Source organism: Staurois parvus, unplaced genomic scaffold, assembly GCF_062004578.1.
Source record: "Staurois parvus isolate SC_StPar_1 unplaced genomic scaffold, SC_StPar_1.0 ptg000671l, whole genome shotgun sequence".
NCBI lineage: Eukaryota > Metazoa > Chordata > Amphibia > Anura > Ranidae > Staurois > Staurois parvus.
The window spans coordinates 3940541-3962710 of NW_028318467.1; the positions used below are offsets into that span (position 1 = coordinate 3940541).

Consider the following 22170-nt stretch of genomic DNA (forward strand, 5'->3'; position numbering starts at 1 on the left):
GTGAATGCAGGGTCCTGGGTTTAGTAACACTTTAAGGGTTCATTTTTTATATATTCAACATGAACACAACACTTACACTTTTTGCAAAGTGTCTTCTGTCTTCCACAACAGTAGCAGGATTCCCGCAAAGTGTAACAATCTTAATTGACAAGTGAACGTATTTCTGTCCTACTGACCAAATTATCATAAAAGTCAAGAAACACATACCTTCTTTGTCATTGGAACATAATGCCTTTTAAACAATTTTTTGTGCGATTTTCTTTATTTTATGAGATGCTTAAAGGCAAAGCTGTAAAAATAATTTATGATTCTAAAAGACATTTTCAGGCCCTGTAATTTTTCTAGTTCAAAGAATCGTCCTCTGACACGGCATTGTAGGTGATGACACAAAACACAAGCTATGACACAAAGGCCTACCTAAATCATACAACATACACCACTTTATAACATATTTTTCAGGCCTGGCACTGAGGTTGCTTGTTGCCTGCTGGAGATGTGGCATGGTGTGCCATCACTCTGACATGTTTTGCCTGATTATTCACAATTTTGTCATTCAGTTCTATTGGTTTTTGTATCCTGAAGGCTGGGGTGGATATAGTATCAGTTCAATTCCAGAGGGCCCTGAAGACGTTAAAGGGAATATTTGGAAGGACTTGGTAAGCCCAGGAGACCAGCTCTTGAGCTCCGGCTCTGGAAATACAGCCAACCTCCAACGATATGATCCCGAAATGAGAGTGGAATGATCAAGACTCAAAGTTGAAGGTCACATCAATGCCAAAGATGCTGAACCTGAGTGAAAACTTCCAGCGCAGGTGTGGGTCGTCAGTCTAGAGAAAGAAAAATATACAAATACAATCATTCAATGGTTCATAGGCAAAAGAGAACACACCCAGAAAACATTCCACCCACAAGGGTTGTCATGCTGTCACAACAGCAGTCCCTGCGACTTCTGGAAAATACACGCCTGGTCATGTTTGATGATTTATTAACCTCACATGGCTTCAGGTGTGAGAAACAAGTTTCATGAAAAGCACAGCATGGAAAATCAACAACAATGGTTTATATATAAAACAAAGGCTCTGCATGGCTGTGGAGAACCTAGAGGTGTGAACACATGTAATCGGCTTTCATAGCCCTGAAAGGGCCCCAAAGACTGCAGCATGTCATTACCATGATAGCAATAGGAACCTAAAGCTTCCCGTCCTGACTATCTGGAACTGACGCATGATTGACCAGCGGCATAACTCACCAGTGTGGCCCAATAGGTGGGGATGTCACTACACAGAATGTTGATGGGGACACCCAGTTTTGTCCTGTCGGCCTCTGCACCTGGCACAAGGTCGTATAATAAATCACCGCTGCTTGTTGTGTTCTGTTTGAGGAAGAAAGACCAAAAAGGGATCATTTTATTAAACTTGCTTAACCTCCCTGGCGGTATGATTATTTCCGATTTTTTGGTGCTGAAAGCGGTACCATTTTTTTGCATGGAAATATGTAGTTTTTTATTGTAGGCTGTAATTTTTAGGAATAACTCACTGAAATCTGTACGAACAAGAGTCTAGTAAACATCACGGGGAGGATAAAATTTGAAACATGAAATCATAAATTATAATTTAATAAATAATGATAAAAAATAATAATATAATAATAAATTTAATTCAATAATATAATCAAACCAAAAACACTGAAATTTGAAATACAGAGGCTGAGCAAAGTCGCAAAATCATTTTCAGTGTCTGATGACGAATTTCCCCACAGATCATTATCACTCAATTCTGCAAGTGGTTATGATTTACTATCGCTGTTCTCTAGCCGGTCTAAAACCGCTTTTGACGTAAAGGGACGCTTTTTGGACGCCATGCACTTTTCTAAGTTTCCAGGCAGAAAGAACAGTCAAAATGCAGGCAGGGCGCAGGACAAAGCATGTATGTGAAATGCATTGAAATAGCAATGTAATAATCATTTTAAAAAAAATGACATTTTTAAAAAATTTCAAATGTGCCGCCGGTTCCGGCGCCCGTACGTTCGACGTCACAGGGACCGGAACACAGAAGCCGGATGCCGGCATCAGCCGGAGGAGATGGCCGGGGACGCTGCAGGGGACACATCGTGGGAGCGAAGGACAAGGTAAGTGCTGCAGGGACTCCCTTAGCAATGCCGCATGGTAAGCCCGAGTGTAGCTCGGTGTTACCACTCTTGGTACTCAAATTTTACCCCGAGCTACACTCGGGAATACCGCTGAGGAGGTTAATAACACGTTAAGACATTAAACATTAAAGTGTTACTAAACCCACAACAGTAAAATCAGTCTGTATATACAGTAAAAAATCATGCTTGTTATACTCACTGTGGAAGTTAAGGGGTTATTCCTTCGCATTGTGTAAAAAGGCTGTTAGATCCTATCTTCTCTGATCCTCCCCTTCTAACACAGTCCCAAATCCATCTGCTGATAGTACAGAACACTCTGCACATGCTCAGTTTGGTGCATATTGCTAGTGAGTTTTTTTTTGGGGGGTGGGAAGGTGCATGTGATCGGCACAGGGCCAATCAGCACTGTCCAGACAGAGGGTCAGGAATCATGCAGCCTCATAGGACAATCAGAGGAGAATGAAAACTCCTCCTACAAGATTAGCCAGTGCTCAGCCGCACATTGATAAAAGTCACAAGACTGCTATATACTGCTGATGAGAAAAGGTATTTAGCAGTTTATATTTACTAAAATAATTCCATGTCCATGTTCTGTGTAGTGTGGCAGACCAGATATTGTGAATGCAGGGTTCGGGGTTTAGCTGGAAATGATTGCTTAGCAGATTGTAGGGTCAATCCAATTAAAATTTATTATAGGTGGAGCCACCTGCTGGCTATTTTATTTACTACCAGAGCTCCTGGCTCTGCATCTTAAGATGTTCATCATTTTGACACACGCAGATCCAACTCTTCAACCTCCTCTGGTGCATGAAACATGAGACTATCAGAGCTGCTGCACATGAAACATTCAGGTAAAATGCAGAGGTTTGATTGTGTAAAATCTGCTCTCTGGTGTCTATTCTCAGCAGCCAGCACCAGCACTCCCACTGCCCATCTGATAGGAAACCTAAACTTGTGTGCACTTAGCACTTGCATAGATAATGGTTCCTACCATGTGCTGGAACTGTTTGATGCTCTTCAGAATATCTGACATTGTTGGCACATTAACATCTCCCATCTTTACGATGTAACAATTCTTTCCACTGGTGCGCCTGAAGCCGATGAAACCCTGAGATAAGACAGAGGATCTTATTGGAAAATGTTGCAGATACATTAGAAGAAAGTGCTTCCATTTATTCTATAAAGCTAGGTTCACACCTAAGATTTTTGCAGTGCATTTTGTGTTATGAAGAAACTCATTACAGACCATTTTACATGATTTCCTATGGGTGAAGTTCACATCTCTGCAACCGGTGTATTTTTGGAAAGGGTCAGGGGCTTTTTTTAAATGCAAAGCAGTCCGTTTTAGTTCAATAGAGATACTGCAGAAATGCATTTAGTGTATTTTTACTTGTTTTGATGCATTTTGCATTTCTAATTGTCCCAGCAACAAGTTTAAAAAAACCCCTTTTAAAAAGCAAAACGCATGAAAAAGGCATAAGAAACGCACTGCAAAAAGCACTGCACAAACGTATCAAACACAAACTACATAGGTGTGAACCCAGCCTAATCCAGTTCAATTTTTGGTAGCAGCTTGTATAGCTCTAATCTCATTTGGTATTATCAAGATGCTTTTATGGAGGGGCACAAGCAGGACCAAGGCTGGACATAAAAGGATGATCCTCTACCTGATCTGTTAGCCCAGTATGGTTGTGGTTGGGAAGAGGGGCGGACTGACAACTCATGGGGCCCCCGGGCAATCGGGGATCATGGGGCCCCTGTGTCCTTGACCAAACTCAAAAAAGCCTATGAAAAAGGTACCAGGGGCATCTCATGGGGCCCCCTACTGACCCCGTGCCCTTGGGCAGTGCCCGAGTTTCCAAATGGTCAGTCCTCCCCTGGTTGGGAATGATTAGAGGATTTTGCCTTCAAAACAACTATTTTTGGGGTTTGTGAAACTGAAATTAGCCTCCAGCTATAACATGCAGATCTATGGAATAAAATCAACTTAATAAAAAACAAAGTTCCCCTTTAAAACTAGTAGTGTGGACCTCATTGCTGTGTGAATAGGAATCAGTGAAGTTGGGCATTTTCATGTCCCTGAAATTTTGCCAGAAATCAGGACACCTCAGTGAAATTTTGCCATTTTGGCAATATGTATGGGTTATTGGGCAAAGGCAAAAGAAGGGTGCTTTTTTTCTAAATACTTTTTTAACTTTTTTGTGTGACACCATTCTGTATGCTAGAAGACAGAAATCAGTTCTCTGAACTGTGGGAGTGAAAATGTATGAGTCAAAAATGGAGTCCCAGTTTTAAAAAATGTAGGCGTTAGGGTGTATTTTTGTTGAATATCATTGAGTTTGTCCATTACCATTAATTTATATGTAGGGTTTGTCCTAGTTGTGTTACCGTCAGTAATTGAGCTTGTATCTAGTGAGTCATCAATATTTTTTGTATCTGCTATTTCAGTGTTTTTCCAAAGGGTTACATAATTTTCATTTACCTGTCATGGACCCAGGGCCGGATCTAGCCTATCTGATCTGGGGGTGCAGTAAAAAAAAGTCAGGGGCCATAATGTCAAAAGTGTGACAGAGATGCATAGAACCTGTATTCCCTGTTCACTTGGCACGCTTCTGTACCATAGAGTCACAACCCGAAAGTAACATCTGACAGATAGGTGGAAATGGGGTAAATAGAGAGCACTAGAATGTATTAAGATGATTAAACAGAACCTGTGCTCCCTATATCAGGTGTCCCTATCAGAGTCCCTCCTTACATCAGGAATTCTCCTCAAAGTTTCCTCTTTACACCAAGGTACCTATAAGAGTCCCCCCTTACATTAGGTGTCCTCATCAGAGTACTCCTTACATTAATTGCCCCTCTCAGACTGCTCCTTACATCAATTGCTTCAACTGGAGTGCTTTCTTACATCAATTGTCCCAATCAAAGTTCCCCCTTACATCAACTATTCCTATCAAAGTTCCCTTTTACATGAACTATTCCTATCAGAGTTCCCCCTTACATCAACTATTCCTATCAGAGTTCCCCCTTACATCAACTATCCCTATCAGAGTTCCCCCTTACATCAACTATTCCTATCAGAGTTCCCCCTTACATCAACTATTCCTATCAGAGTTCCCCCTTACATCAACTGTCCCAATCAAAGTTCCCCCTTACATCAACTATTCCTATCAAAGTTCCCTTTTACATGAACTATTCCTATCAGAGTTCCCCCTTACATCAACTATTCCTATCAGAGTTCCCCCTTACATCAACTATCCCTATCAGAGTTCCCCCTTACATTAACTATTCCTATCAGAGTTCCCCCTTACATCAACTATTCCTATCAGAGTTCCCCCTTACATCAACTATTCCTATCAAAGTTCCTCTTTACATCAACTATTCCTATCAGAGTTCCCCCTTACATCAACTGTCCCAATCAAAGTTCCCCCTTACATTAACTATTCCTATCAGAGTTCCCCCTTACATCAACTATTCCTATCAGAGTTCCCCCTTACATCAATTATCACCATCAGGTTTCATGGATCAGTTGGATGCACTTTTAAGACATTTGGGGGCACAACTAAAATCTGGAGGTGCATAGCCCACCCCAGCACCCCTTTAAATCCGGGCCTGCATGGATCTCCAAAAAAAGAAAAGCGCTCATTATTTCATTTTTTTCAAAATAGACAGTGAAAAAAAGTAAACAAAATGAAAGTGATAGTACACTAATAAAGATCAAATACACAAGAAAGGGAATAAACCCTGTAAATTTACATGAATCAAATATATAGGGCCTCCCTTAAAAAAAACACATTCTGTAAATTAAGAATAAAGCTTTTTGTTCAGTTTGTTGAGTGACAAAAAATATTTTATAAATAATCTTGAAATTGGCGATTTTCCTGACCCTGTGACACCTATACAAGAAATAGCATGCAGTAGTCCACACAAAGGCATAGAGAAAAATTAAATAACTTTACTAAACCTGTCTGGACAGGAAGTAAGTAAAAATCTCCCTAATGGGAGTCACGAGCAAAAATAAAAATGTGACAGTAATTCCAAGTCATCCCCACTCTCAAATCCCAAAAAATAAAACAAAATGTCAGCTACAGTTAGACATTAGGCCACAATCTAAGTGTAAAATTGAATGATTTCCATACAGTCATGATTTTCCCTTTTATCTGAGAACACGGGTATTACTCACATGGTCGTAGTCATACAGGATGGTGGATGACACATTGTTGGTGTTCACATAAAAAGCCGCCACCTTCTCTTTATTATTGAACATGACCGTCTGCTGGACCATCTCACCGGTCTTGGCATGGAATGCCATCTCTACCACCTGCAAAACCACCACCGACATTATGAGTGTTTCCATTATTCTGTCAGTCAGCTTCATTTACTTACGTTGTGCTACTAAGGGACAAATGCGTTAGGTAACTGAGTTGCTGTTCAGGGAAATGCATTGGAGTTGATGGAGATGGTGAATTTGAAACAGATTTTGGTGGTTTTTAATGGTACAGTGGACTTTAAATGGCTCCTCAGGGATATGGAAGATCTATTCAGCTATCCAAAGGTGTCAAAAGGTGCCGTATGAGCTAAGAACATAATGTTAAATATTGAGAAACCTTGATGATACTGAGAACCCAACCTCTATCTCTAATGCTACCACTAACCCTAATTCACTATCCAGTGCTAACTGTAATCCTGACTATAACACTAATGTTAGCAATAATCCTAATGCTATTACTAATGCTAACATTAACTCTAATCCCAACACTAACCCTCGCTCTAACCCCAGCACTAACCCTGACTTCAACCCCAACACTAACCCTGACTCCGACCCCAACACTAACCCTGACTCCGACCCCAACACTAACCCTGACTTCGACCCCAACACTAACCCTGACTCCGACCCCAGCACTAACCCTGACTCCGACCCCAACACTAACCCTGACTCCGACCCCAGCACTAACCCTGACTCCGACCCCAGCACTAAGTCTGACTCCAACCCCAGCACTAACCCTGACTCCAACCCCAGCACTAACCCTGACTCCAACCCCAACACTAACCCTGACTCCAACCCCAACACTAACCCTGACTCCAACCCCAACACTAATCCTGACTCCAACCCCAGCACTAACCCTGACTCCAACCCAACACTAATCCTGACTCCAACCCCCGCACTAACCCTGACTTCAACCCCAGCACTAACCCTGACTCCGACCCCAGCACTAACCCTGACTCCGACCCCCGCACTAACCCTGACTCCGACCCCAGCACTAACCCTGACTCCAACCCCCACACTAACCCTGATTCCGACCCCAGCACTAACCCTGACTTCAACCCCCGCACTAACCCTGACTTCAACCCCAACACTATCCCTGACTCCAACCACAGCACTAACCCTGACTCCAACCACAGCACTAACCCTGACTCCAACCCCAACCCTGGCTCCGACCCCAGCACTAACCCTGACTCCGACCCCAACATTAACCCTGACTTCAACCCCCGCATTAACCCTGACTCCGACCCCAGCACTAACCCTGACTCTGACCCCAACACTAACCCTGACTTCAACCCCCGCACTAACCCTGACTCCGACCCCAGCACTAACCCTGACTCCAACCCCAGCACTAACCCTGACTTCAACCCCCGCACTAACCCTGGCTTCAACCCCAGCACTAACCCTGACTTCAACCCCAACACTAACCCTAACTCCAACCCCAGCACTAACCCTGACTCCAACCCCAGCACTAACCCTGACTCCGACCCCAGCACTAACCCTGACTCTGACCCCAACACTAACCCTGACTCCGACCCCAGCACTAACCCTGACTCCGACCCCAGCACTAACCCTGACTCTGACCCCAACACTAACCCTGACTTCAACCCCCGCACTAACCCTGACTCCGACCTCTGCACTAACCCTGACTCCAACCCCAGCACTAACCCTGACTCCAACCCCAGCACTAACCCTGACTTCAACCCCCGCACTAACCCTGACTTCAACCCCAGCACTAACCCTGACTTCAACCCCAACACTAACCCTAACTCCAACCCCAGCACTAACCCTGACTCCAACCCCAACACTAACCCTGACTCCAACCCCAGCACTAACCCTGACTCCAACCCCAGCACTAACCCTACCTCAACCCTAACTCTATTTCTAACTCTATCCCTAACACTAACTATAAGTCTGTCTCTAATGCTAACACTTAACCTAATTGTATCCCAAATGCTAATACTGACCCTAAGGCCTAGTTCACACTGGCTTTGAAAGCAGGTGTTTGAGGAGTGTATTTAATGCTCCTCAAATGCCTATGGAAATGATACTATAGGCAGCACACAGTGCTGTTCACATTAGCAAAACATGAAGGGTTAGTACCACATCGCTTCAAAATTGAAGCCTCATGTTGAGTCAGGAGGAGTTGAAGCCTTTCAACGCCTCCCATTCAAGTCTATGGTGACGCTCTTCAAATGCCTTGGCGGGAGCTTGCGGGGCATTAATACCATTAGAGTTTATTATAGTTGTTTGTGGTGCGGTTTTAACGCTTGTAAAACACCTATAAAATGCCTCCAAACTGCGCATAGGGCATTTGGGGAGCATTTTTAACGCTTGAAAAATGCCCAGACTAAAGCTCATTAACGCTTGTCTAATGACCATACTAACACTATAGGGGCGTTTTGAAGAGTTAGAAATGTAGTCAAGTGTGAATAAGCCCTAACTGTACCCTGAAAGTGATTGTAAAGCTTAAAGTAGAACTAAAGGGAATTTTCTCCATTTTGGATAGAGTAATGGAGGGTTATAACCCCTATCATTTTACCTTCTGTGTCCCATTGGGATTTCCCTTCACTTCCTTTCCCATAGCCAAAACAGGAAGTGGGAAGAAATCCCTTCGAGTGGGGGAATCCCTGATTGTCACCACAGTCACTGGTTCTATTGTCCCCATTGGAAGATTTCCCCTCTAGTATTTTTCTGGGGACAACCCAAAATGTGGGATTTTTTATTTTTACTTTCACTTTTGATGATAATGAAAAACAGGAGAAATAAAGAGGGTGAATCTCCCCATTGGGGGCACAGACAGCAATACAAATCTGACAGGTTCTGGCCAGCTCAGTGGATTGCTTTAAAAAAGTCCTGGATTCTTTCCTAGATACACAGAATATAACTGGATACTAACATTTATAGGTAAAGTTTCCCCACAGGAGCAAATTGGATCATGCATTGCTGGGTTTTTTGCCTTCCTCTGGGACAACTGTGGGTATAGGATTATAACTTTTTTTTTTTTAATGGTTAAACTTGGACTTTTGTCTTTTTTCAGCCAGACTAACTATGTAACTATGTAGGTGTCCTAACCCCTTTCCACTCTATTCAAAACAAAACAAAAAATAACAATATAGACTGTGCACTTTGCAAGTACAGTTGCTCCAGAGCTTGGTAAATGACGTAAAGCTTCACTTTGCAAAGAATGCTGAACCACATGCAAGGGAAAAAAACCCCCAGCGTTTACTTGCACATGATTGGATGAAGGAAGTCAGCAGAGCGTCATGTCATTTACTAAGCTCTGGAGCAAATGTACCTGCAAAATGCCCAATCTATTTGCCTTTAGCAAATCCACCCCAATGAATGTGAAGATACGTTTGGCAGTAGTTTGGGGTTCCTGGGTTTACTTCCAGGAAGGTGATTGGATCAACATACCGCCTCTGTGTGCTTCTGCGTCATGTACACCCCGATCAATGTGGCTCCTACTACGATAATGGCTAGGAGGAACAGCACAATGATTCCCCACGCCCAGGTCTTCCGCTTCTCATTCATGGCGGTGGAAGTGGCAGGTGGCTGGAATATGAAGGATAAAAATTCATATCAATGTGTGCCAAAGCCAGTCAGTTTCATTCCCATAGCAACCAAGTAAAATTGTAATAATCTTACAATATACTCTGTTACACCGTTAACCATTGCCACATCATAGCATGCATGGAGACAAAACAATGATTACCTGCAGGGCTGCTGTTAGAACCCATACAGCCAACCGGACAGGCCTCCCCCAAAAACACAGTTTACTATGCTTCAGTAATGAGTGAACACAGTGCGTGATCATTACCGATCACTCGTTGAGTTCATTCAAGAAAAGAAGGGGCAGGTAAATGCAACATATTTACCGGACCCATCCTGAAGGATCCTATAGCGTGCTTGCAGCTGGGAAGCTGGCAGCACTGCAGGGGTAGGGGCACTGGGCAGCATATGGTGCACAGAGAGGGTGATGGGTGCTACAGAGAGGCAATTACTGGACAGTTCCGGAGGTGGTGAGAGCACCATGCGGTATCTGCATGACACTAGGATCCATTATTTGGGCTTGTTGATGTTTTTAATGTTGTAAGTGCATTACTTGGAGCAAATAAAGTCATTTATCTTGGGTAATATACTATTGGAGCGGATATTTTTCTTCTCTTTTCATGATATGGTGGAGTGGAGTTTTTCAATTATCCTGGCAATCAATCTTGGAAGGGTTATTCTTGGAGGAACCTCCTGGTCTAATTAATGGATATCCTCTTGATTATGATTTAATAAAGGCTATTTCTGGTGAGTGCACATCTGAGTGGGGGTGCCCGGTGGGCATAGCACGGAGTTTCAACACTTTAATGGTTTTTTACATTACATGAATTCATTTTAACACTGGACTTAATTTCTTCTTCAAGAATTCATTTTAACACTGGACTTAATTTCTTCTCTATCACGGGACCTTTTTTGAGTTTATATACTGGTATATTTTTAAGTCACGGGAACTGTGGACTGTCACAATTTTGTGTCATATTCATTAAGTTGTTTTTTAATTATATTTTTATTTGTTTAAGTATTTTTTGTTACAGCAATAATGGTGAAGACAAAGAATGACACAATATATGAATTATGTTTTATAAAATGTATGAGCCCCTTGTATTCACTAAAATAGGGGTGATACTAATATTTTTGAATTACTGGAACCGATCCCCTGTATGGCTCTCTACAGCAGATGAAAGCCAGCAGGAGGGAGAGGAGAGGAATCCAGCTTTCAGCTGCTGCAGAAAGAGCTATATAGGGGATCGATTCCAGTAATTGCCCCCACCATCGTACCGATCACCCTCCCTGCCCATACCCGGTTCACCCACTTGCCTGGGCCCCCCTGCTGGCCTGGGCCCTGTAAAGAAGGACTGGTGGTACCCCCTTAGCCAGAGCCCTGATTACCTGTTTATTCACCAAGTTACAATGTTACTCACAGCAAACGGCTTATATACTACCTCTAAATTTTCAGTGAATCTGTCCCTGGAGAAAAAAGATGGCAGGCTGACTACAGAAAATTTGGAAGAAAAGTAGAAATCTGTTTTACTTTTCATATTCAGGCTGCTGTTGCAAGCAGTTAGCAATGGAAAAGCTGCACTTCTGATATATTTTATTTAAAATATGTGATATATATATATATATTTAATTATTTAAAATGTTTGACTTTATAGCAATGAGCCTTTTAGAGTCAGGCAATCCTGATGTAGCTTGAACGCTGCAGATCATATTCAGAACGGCATTTGGTTTTACATTTTAAAATTAATTTAGACACTCATAAGAAACTTTTTTTTTTTTATTTGAAAAAGTTGCAAATTGTATTACTAGGGAACGTAATATTAGGAGTGAGGAACCATGACACGATCACTAACCCTTACCCTACCTCCAATGCTAACACCAGCCCTAACTGCATCTCTACTGCTAACACTCATTCTTAAGACCGGGTCCTCACGAATGCAGTGCAGGAAATGCTGCGAATATGTTTCCTGCACTGTATTGCAGTTGCATGGCATTCATGTGATCTGGTGTGGGTGTCAATGTAAATTTAATGACACCCCAAAACAGATGGGTGAGAACACCTATGTGTCACAGGTGTGTATAAAAGGGTCCTACACCTTTTTGGTGCAGATGCAATGCGATTTTGAGCCATACAAAATGTGGTGCGATTCCTGTGTGAATTACATGCAGTGTCCTGCACCAGTGTCTAGCCCTAAGTGTTTTCCACAGCGTTTTGCATTTTGCAGAAACACACTACAGTCCATTTAACATGATTTCCTATGGGACACGTTCACATCTCCGCGTTTTCACCCGGTGCGTTTTTTGAAAAGGGACAGAGACTTTTTTTGAACGAAAAAGTTGCATTTCTGGTTCTATAGACTTCAATGGAAATGCTGCAGAAAAGCATGTAGTGTATTTTTTCTACGTTTTTGATGCATTTTAAATCTTCCTAACAACAAGAAATTTTTTTTAAAAATGCAAAATGCATCAAAAACACAACAGAAATGCGTCAAACCCGCAAGTGCAAAAACACAACATGCAATGCAGGAATGGATAAAATCCAAACTGCATAGGTGTGAACCTAGCCCTAGGCCTGTGCCAGTCACATGCGATTTGTGTGCGGTGCGATTGCAGCCATACATTATGTATGGCTCTAATCACACCACACCAGCATCAAAAAGGTGCAGAACCCTTTTTTTGGGTCCGCACTAGAATCGGATCGCATGGGTATTCACACCTATGCGACTCGATTCTGCGCATCGCACCGCGTTTTGCGGACCGATTTCGGGGTGTTGTTACATACACACCTGCAGCGGTTCGCATGAATGGGGTGTGATTCTCATGAGGTGTGGAATTCACACAGAAAACGCTGCAAATTTCGCATCGCATCAGTGTGAACCCAGCCTTAAGGAGCTAATTTGCTAAAACTGGAGAGTGAAATTCTGGTTCAGCTGTGCATGATCGTTAATCAGCTTCAAAATTCAGCTTGTTTAATTAGGTTCTGACAAAAAAACCTGGAAGTTGCCTTCTATTCAGAGCTGCACCAAATTTTGCACTCTCCAGTTTTAGTAAATCAACATCAAAGTATAACTCTGTATGCCATATATATATTTAAGTTCTGAATAGAATAGGTGAGGATGAAAACTCATGATAGTTTTGTTGTGACCTGTGTGATTTTCCTTCACTTCGCATCCCAAATCAATTTTATGATCACATGTGACTTATTATTGGAGGTGTCAGCCACCCGCACATGTTTCTGGGTGCGTCCACCTAACACCCTTTTACCATCAATATTAGTTTTGCAATGTTCTGTTGCTTAACAAACTGTTACAATCTTTATAATTACAACACACTGTTCTTTTTTTGTTACAGGAAATAATTTAGAACCTTTATTATCTCCTAATGTCGTGTGCAGAGACTTTCAAATGGAACACATCCAGCTGGCTTCACGTGGGAGGTTGGGGCGAGGTGCTGTACGGATTATGATAATAACCAAGATTATGTAAATGAGAATAAACTTTGTAAAGCTGCCAATCCAATTATCTCACCCTCATTGTCCTCTGCTGTCCTGTGCTCCCTTGCCTTCAACCGAAGGCAAATTCCATTGAAAACATAGATTTCAGTTTTGAGTGGTTGGTGGTGAATTGTATGATGTCCTAGCTTCTTATAAAACCTCTTACTACATTTCCCAGGATGCTTACTTATGGTGAGTGATGGCATGAAAAGCAGCATTCTACTTCAGTTGATTTTCAAGGGATTTGTCAAGGGATTAAAGGAAACCTGAACTGATGGATGAAGGCTGCTGTTGAAAATTTCATCTTCTAGCTATGCTAGTTACCTGCCAGTCATGCTGATCCAAGGATTTAAGTGTTTCTGAAATGAATGCCCCAGAGCAAGCATGCAGATTAGCAGATCTGACTTTGCTCTGACTTTGCAATCTGTTTGGTCTGGCAAAGTGATTCAGGAAGTAGTGAAACCAAAGAAAGCCAAGCACCATGCTTAATCAAATAGACTTTTTGTAATATCTCACATTACAGGTTCTCTTTAGGTGATATAGTGTTTAGTCTGGAACTCAACCAGCTTCCCGTCTGCTAATCCCCCAGAAACTGCCAACTGTCAAATTTTGTTTGAATGTTTGGAGGAGAAATTTAAAAAAAATGCTGGTCCAAACATTCGATGGTGCCTTCATGGACCTAATTATGAACTCATTTTGAGTGCCTTTCCATTTGAGTACCATGCCAATATCTTGGTTTCTGTAGAATGAAAATTCTACTTCCGGATTAACTTTGATAAGTGCATGTGCATAAGACTGGTTTTGATTCTTCTCGAGGGGGAGTGAAGTCAACTATTAGAAATTTGTTTGTTCACTTTTAGAGTTGGCAAAAAATGTCCACCCTTTTTCTTCAGTTGTACAGGTTGTACCCTTTAATCCTTAGATAATCAAATGAACATGCCACAAAATACAATTTGCTCATGAAACTTTACAGCTTTTAGGCCAGCTCTACTTCACAGCCTTCCTTAGCCCTCATGCACACGGGGCATTTTTACAGCGGCTGATTTTGGCTTTTGACAGTTTTTTCTACAGCCAGTAATCCCCCAGCATGTTATCCTTTGTGTCCATGCACACATAGACTGTAATCAGCGTATTTTGGCTGGGACGTTTTTTGGCTGGAAAACACCCGGGACTAGTGGGCTTCTAGGGGAGTTTTTTAGCTGTAAAAATGCTCTAACGCTGAACAACGTGGCAAAATGCGGTAAATCACGACAAACCAGCGTTTTTGGAATTTTTTTGGTCAAATAAAACTAAAAAAACACAAACGTGAAAAACATGGCAAAACGCTGCTGATCACAAATACAAAAACGCAAAAAAATCTCATGTTTTTAACGTGGCTTTACACAGCTAATGATACCAGTGTTATTAAAATGCCCCGTGTGCATGGAGGCTAAAAAAAAAAGTGAGTAAAGCTCAAAATTCTTATTTATTTCCATACACGCAAATGCATTGGAAACACTGCAGTCTATTCTTAGATTGTAAGCTCCTAACCCTCTTGTATTGAACTGTATTGTTGCTGTATTGTCTCCCTTTATATTGTAAAGCGCTGAGCAAACTGTTGGTTCTATATAAATCCTGTATAATATTAATAATATAGTATTCCAAATCAAAACATGAAGAAAAATGTTTCAAATTTGTTTTACAGGAAGTGAAGAAAAAGGAAAATTAGACTGTTCAAAAAAATAACAATGTCTGCATTTTTCTTTAAAACTCAAACATTTATTGTATAAACTGAACAATGCTTGAAGATTTAGCTTTCCTGTGAATCACTGAACTAATATTTTCTAATGCGGAAAAAGGTGGTAAAACATGGTAAACCGCCGCAAACCGGCATTTTTGGACTTTTTAAATCAAAAAATTATTTTTGTAAAAAAAAAAAAAACGTTAAAAACGCAAACGGGGGGAAATGCTGCTAACCGCAGCAAAACGCAGCTAAATGCTAATGCAAAAACACTAAAAAAGCTGAAAAACTCACGTTTTTAACATGACTTTACACAGCTAACGTTACCAGCGTTACCAAAACGCCCCGTGTGAATGGAGCCTTACCCTCAAATAGCAGTTACCAAATAGGGATAAGCAAAATTAAGAGTTTTAAAGGAGTAGTAAACGTTACACAAAGAAAAAAAAAAAGGGTCCATCTGCAGGTTAAAGATATAACGTGCTATTATGCACCACATATTAGCACATTATGTCAGACTTAACTATAGACCAGATCCCTCCAGTGGCGCCTCTTCACCTGGTCTTCCTTTTGGGTTCACCGGCTCCAGCCGGTTGATTGGCGGGACCGTGATGACGTCAGTCCCACGCATGCACATGGGAGTCACAGCCGCGGCACAGAGCTCCAAAGGGACGGCAGTCCAAAATCAAGATTATTGACTGTTAATGAAGGACTCGAGTGAATTTCTTTCAGGACAGAAAATGAAATCACCATTTTCCGGCTTAAGTGTGAACATAGAGGGGTTGTAATAACATCATTATTATATCGTACACAAATTAAATCATCTAAAAAGGAGAATTGGTCCAAAAAATCTTCAAAAATGAACAGACAGCCCTTACCACAGTAAATCTTATAAAGCTTTAAAACCTGGTATGTAGAAAAGAAAGGTGGGTATCAGGGGCGGACTGACAACTCATGGGGCCCCCGAGCAATAGGGGATCATGGGGCCCCTGTGTCCTTGCCCAAACTCAAAAAAGCCTATGAAAAAGGTACCAAGGGCATCTCATGGGGCCCCCTACTGACCCCGGGCCCTCGGGCAGTGCCTGAGTTTCCAAATGGTCAGTCCGCCCCTGGTGGGTATTGATGGTATACAAGTACTCAATTCTAACACATGAATAAAGCGCATTTGAATTTTGTATTTTTCCATGTAAAAGAAGGTCTGCTGACATTTACAAAGTGTATGTGTTATGAAGGAACCTATTTCAACATTGTCATACACTATGGGGTTGAGAGAGTGCAAAATCTGGTGCAGCTGTGCATGGTAGCCAATCAGCTTCAGCCTTGGTTCACATATATGTGGTGCGGTATATCGCATGTGAACCGCACTGCATTCCTGTGCAAATCACATGCAATTTGAGTGTGGTGCGATTGGAGCTGTACATTTTGTATAGCTCTATTTGCCCTGCACCAAAAAAGGTGCAGGACCCATTTTTTTGGTCAGCACTAGAATCGGATCGCATGGGTATTCATACCTACGCGATCTGATTCTGCACATCGCACCGCGTTTTGTGGACCGATTTCGGGGTGTTGTAAACTTAACATACACATGTTGTAAACTTAACATAACATTCGCATGAATGGGGTGCAATTCTGATGTGGTGTGAATTCTTACTGAAAACGCTGCGAATTCCGCACCGCATCAATGTGAACCCAGCCTAAAGGGTTTTTTTTATCAATGCTTAACTGAGTAAGCTGATGTTAGAAGCTGATTGGCTACCATGCACAGCTGCACCAGATTTTGCACTCTCCAGTTTTAGGCTGGCCATACATGGGTTGATTTGAAAACGATTTTTTTGTTCGAAAATCAGACCTAAGAATAATCAGCTGATTTTCACTCTGTTAGTGGGGCAATGGCACTGGACAATTTTGGTGGTTCCTCCCCATTTCATTTATCAGGCATGCTGGAGAACTTGTGAAAAACGACCAATTTTTGAAATCATTGGTGGGACCATCGGATTACAGAATGAAAGCTGTTTTCGATTTTTGATCGAAAAATCATTCAGAATTTGTCCCCTGTGTGGCCTGCTTTAGTAAATCAACCCCTATACATCACATATAATCTTGCACATGAAGCATTTCCTGGAACAAAGGCTACTTTTTCATGGTTGCACATGCAGTTCAATTTGAGAGAACAATCTGGAAGAAAGATAAATATGTCATATCCAGGGGAGGACTGACAACTCATGGGGCCCCCGGGCAATAGGGGATCATGGGGCCCCTGTGTCCTCACCCATACCCAAAAAAGCAAATGAAAGGTACCAGGGGCATCTCATGGGGCCCCCTACTGACCCCGGGCTGTCGGGCAGTGCCCCAGTGCTCGAATGGTCAGTCCTCCTAGTCATATCAATATGTAAATTAGGCTCCTTTCACATGGGCAGCCAGAGGGTAGTAAAAACAGGTCCTCAGCTTCTACTACCCCTCGGTTGATCCTTGGTTTTACAGCCTCCTAATCTTCACCTATAAGCAGATATGGGGCCACTCAGGTGAGCATACGTCACCACAGCAATTTTGACCTGACATACTGAGTTTGACAGATGACGCTGCCTATCAAACTTCCTTATGTATGTGAATGGGACCAGCTTGCAGTTGTGGCACTGTTCCATGGTGCAAAATTGTCATTTGGCAGTAAAAAAAATAAGTCGAACCCCCCCCACAGCCATAAGGACGCAGCAGTATCACCTACTGAACACCAGAAAATCTCACTTTTCAGAGGGATGGTAAACACTGTTGCTAGTGTGAAAGGAGCCTTACATATATTATCTTCTTACATGTACTTTTCAAAATATCCATTACAATCCCCATACAATGGATACTTGGAGATTTATCTTTAGCTATTCATGTGTAGTGTCCACTATTATTATAGACATTGCATGTGAATGGCTAAAGATACATCTTACAAAACGGTTTGCTAAGATCCGTTATATGAAGTCTATATGGGGTATTTTGTAATGTACATGTAAGATGAGGATTCTCACCATCTGAACTGTAGGCGCATGCTTGAAAAAGTGGTCATTGTTCCAAGAAACATGTTGTATGAAGATCAGCATGTGCAGATTATTTGTGATGTATTGTATAGTGTATAACAACAATGTTGCATTGGGTTTCTTCACAGTGTTACCAAAGTGAATTTGTAAATGTCAAAGATCTTTCATTTACCTAAAAAATGTAAATGCTTCTGTTTGAGTGTTAGAACTGAGTATCTGCATACAGTTAATATCCCCCTTCTATTCTCCTATTTCTATTCATCAGACTTCTCAGCATTTGTTGTAAGGGGATATAAAAATGAATGATCCCCTCTGATCTCCCACTGCTCTATGAACTTTTCCTAAATTTAATAAGGCTTATTCTATATTATTTACTAGTTAGGTTTGTTCTGTTTCCTATTTATAGAACCTATTCAAAATTCAAAAGTGCAAAATGAAGCCTCACTAGAAGCGCTTCAACGCTCGACACTAGAAATTCCATTCTATTCAATGGTGCCTGTTCACACCGGAGTGTAGTGTCGCCTGAAGCCTTGTTGTTCATGAAAGGACATGAGCTTCTATTAGGGCAAAGTTGTGTGTTTTAGCCCCAGTGGAGTTCAGTGGAGTAATTAACTTGTGAATACACGAGGCATGAAGACCTAAAGAGGACCTGTCAGTACAACAAACACCTGGATACAGTGCTGGACACTACCACTGCCTGCCCCCCCACAGCCCTCTGCATGGTGGCATACAATCTAGGGACTAGCGCTTCTCACAGGAGTCAGATGGTGTTGCCCCCCCTCCAGCTTTGGAAAGGAGACTCAGCTGTGACCTGTGAAAGGTGCTCTTTCTGACCAGTTCACACGGGTTGTCCTATTCACTGAATGCATCACACTTCATACTGGGATGTCTCTCCAGGCATCAGAAAGTGTGTGAGGCGTGCGAAGCATCTGTCAGCTTTATATGTGTTTATTGGGATCTGTATATAGCGCAGCTTGTGGAGCCAATAAAACATAACGACACATGTGAAGGATGAGGACCAGGAAAGGCCTTCAGGGTCAGCCAGGAAATTTACAGGTAGACACAACATTGAATTACAGATTCATTTTCAGATACAGATAGAATATTCTCCAATGTATGCCCCCTTGGTACAAACAATTGGCAAATACCCCAACCTATAACTGTCCTTTGCAGCAAGGAGCACATGAAAGGGAAACGCATGTCAAACAACAACAAAGAAAAATTCTCAGCTCAACTTACCAACCAGCCTGCAACCAACCAAATTGTCCTGTCTAACAGTTCACAATAAAAACAGGGGTTTAGTTTGCGCACATTTGCAAACACATGCGTAAGCTGCAGAGCCTCTTCACGGCACCCCAGTATTCTGCAGTCCTAATGCTATACAATTTTGAGAACCTCCATAGTAGAAGCACATGTATAATGATGGATAGATTGAGGGCAGGTAAGCCTGGAGGGAGCCCACTCCTCTGTAAAGGCACAGGGGTTCACTGGACACCCACCTTATGGCATGTATGTAAATGTGTGCTAACTAAACCCCTGTTTTTAATGTGAACTGTTAGACAGGAAAATTCAGTTGGTTGGTAAGTTGAGTTGGGAGTTTTTTTGTTGTAGTTGTTTGATATTCCTCCCAGTATCTGTATAGAGTGGTCCCTAATCGTGTCCTACTATTTGTTTCAATGTATGATAGTCCCTGGTATAGGCTGATCTGTAACTCTATTTGGCAATCCCTGACATAGTCCTACCTTTATCAATGTCCCTGGCTGCCATAGTCCTACTACTCCTAGATTGTAAGCTCCAAGGAGCAGGGTCCTCGAACCCCTCGTGTATTGTATTGTTACTGTACTATCTCATGTACTGTCTCCCATTATAATGTACAGCGCTGAGCAAACCGTTGGCGCTATATAAATACTGTATAATAATAATAATACTTGTAGCTATATGTTGCAGCTCCTGGTATATTATTATTACAGATACTTATATAACACCATCAATTTATGTAGCGCTTTACAAATATATTATACATTCACATTGGTCCCTGCACTCAAGGAGCTTACAATCTAAGGTCCCTAACTCACATACAAAGGCCAATTTAGACAGGAGCCAATTAACCTACCAGCATGTCTTCAGAGTGTGGGACAAAACCAGAATACCCGGAGGAAACCCATGCAGGCACAGGGAGAACATGCAAACTCCAGGCAGGGGATTTGAGCCGACAACCCTAGTGGTGCTGGACAGAAGTGCTAACACTAAGCCACTGTGCTACCTTATATGTTTGAATGAACACATAACAGTTTCTGGCGCAGTCCTATTGGTATATGTATGCAATAGTCTCTGGTATAGTTCTGTCTAAATATGCAAAGAACAGTTATTGGTAAAGTCCTGTCTATATATAAACAGAACAGTCCTTGTTACAGTCCCGCCTAAATTTGTATAAAAAAGACCCAGGTATAGTCCAACATTTCTATGTACAGAAGAGTCCCTAGAATAGCCCAGCGTGTATATATACAGAACAGTCCCTAGCATAGCCCAGCCTGTATATATACAGAACAGTCCCTGAAATAGTCCAGCATATATATATATACAGAACAGTCCCTAGCATAGCCCAGCCTGTATATATACAGAACAGTCCCTAGCATAGCCCAGCCTGTATATATACAGAACAGTCCCTAGCATAGCCCAGCCTGTATATATACAGAACAGTCCCTGAAATAGTCCAGCATATATATATATATATATATATATAGCGAACAATTTGTAAACTGAAACGTGGTTTCCCATAGGATTGCATTGAAACCCAATTAATCTGTTCCGGAGGTCAGAAAAAAGTAAAAAAAAAGTATTTTATCTGTTCAAAACTCTTTATAAAGTGCACTTTAAAGGCATAAATACTGTACAGGGACATGATTAAAAATTAATTCATAAATGCATTGAAAACCAAGTAATCCATTCGTATTGCGAACAAAATTTGTAAACCGAGGTATTGTTTTCAATGGATTTTCATTCGGAAAGCGAAAATTATGTTAACCGTGGAACGCCTGTGTATAAACACACACACACACACACACACACACACACACATACATATATATATATATATATATATATATATATATATATATATATATAGTCCTAGGCACAGTCCATATTTTCTCTGTATAAAAAATTATTGTTGTCTTTTATAACAGTGCTTGGTATATCCTACCTGTTCCTGCAAAGAAAGGTTCCTAGCACAATCCAAGCCATATGCTGGTAACACAGTCGCTGGCACATTTCTGCATTTGTCAGAGCCTGGCATGGTCCTACCTTGATCTGCATGTGCTGGTCTGGTGTAGGTCTGCGTGGCGATGGCTGTGTCTCTCTTGTATGGTTTTACGGCTTGGTGTGCTCCTGACACACTCTGGGTGGAGAGGTGCTGCACCTATGTGATGGAAGCTGTAAATATACGCCGGGTGACATCGCCCACCTGAGCAGGCCCAAGCCTGCTGGAGATAATTAGGGAGGTTATTAGGACTGTAGTGACAAAGGTTCATCACCTATTGCTAGCAGGATTGCCACGTGCGCCTGGCTTATATCTGTCCATCAGTGAAGATCCAGAATTGACACTATGATCACTTAGGAGTCTCCTGCAAATCTGCATGTAGATCTGTCAGATCTGCAGATAACTGTACATTTCACGAAGCAAGGCAATCATTGTTTAATGAATTGTATTAATCGGTGGCTTAGGAATTCTCATTATAAAAAAAACAACCAATATAGTGGCGCCTCCCTATTCATGAAAAATTTGTGACAAACAAAATTGTGTAAATTTGTGCAAAATTTGTGAACTATTAAATGTGCCGCTGCCCCTTTACGTGCAAAGGCTTATTATGGATAAAGATATGGTGCTTGCACAGTACATTATGGTAACCAAAAACAGAAACCATCAATCAAGTGTTAAAAAATCAACAGAAAACAAACTATAAAAGTTCAATCA

The 22170-nt window shown here is 41.7% G+C and overlaps 1 protein-coding gene across 2 annotated transcripts; it reads right to left on the minus strand.

Moving 5' to 3' along the window:
- Window positions 1–249: 249 nt before the first annotated feature.
- LOC149447760 (surfactant protein C-like) lies at window positions 250–21610 on the minus strand. Of its 2 annotated transcripts, none has more exons than XM_089652083.1 (6): window positions 21501–21610; window positions 9830–9967; window positions 6332–6469; window positions 3140–3256; window positions 1250–1372; window positions 250–827 (listed from the first exon to the last, which is right to left on the minus strand). In XM_089652083.1, exons 1-6 carry the CDS (start codon window positions 21510–21512, stop codon window positions 744–746), a joined length of 612 nt encoding a protein of 203 aa, XP_089508209.1. In that variant the 5' UTR covers window positions 21513–21610; the 3' UTR covers window positions 250–743. The 2 variants fall into 2 exon arrangements, with proteins under 2 accessions (XP_089508209.1, XP_089508208.1); XM_089652082.1 differs by having other exon boundaries at window positions 21400–21522.
- Between the last annotated feature and the right edge of the window lie 560 nt (window positions 21611–22170).

Coding starts and splice junctions, on each gene's coding strand:
- LOC149447760 (XM_089652082.1), bottom strand. CDS start 21,492: ATGCCAGGCTCTGACAAATGCAGAAATGTGCCAGCGACTGTGTTACCA. Junction 9,968..21,399: donor ACCTTTCTTTGCAGGAACAG/GTAGGATATACC, acceptor TTCATATTCCAG/CCACCTGCCACTTCCACCGC. Junction 3,257..6,331: donor TCCTGTATGACTACGACCAT/GTGAGTAATACC, acceptor GTCTTATCTCAG/GGTTTCATCGGCTTCAGGCG.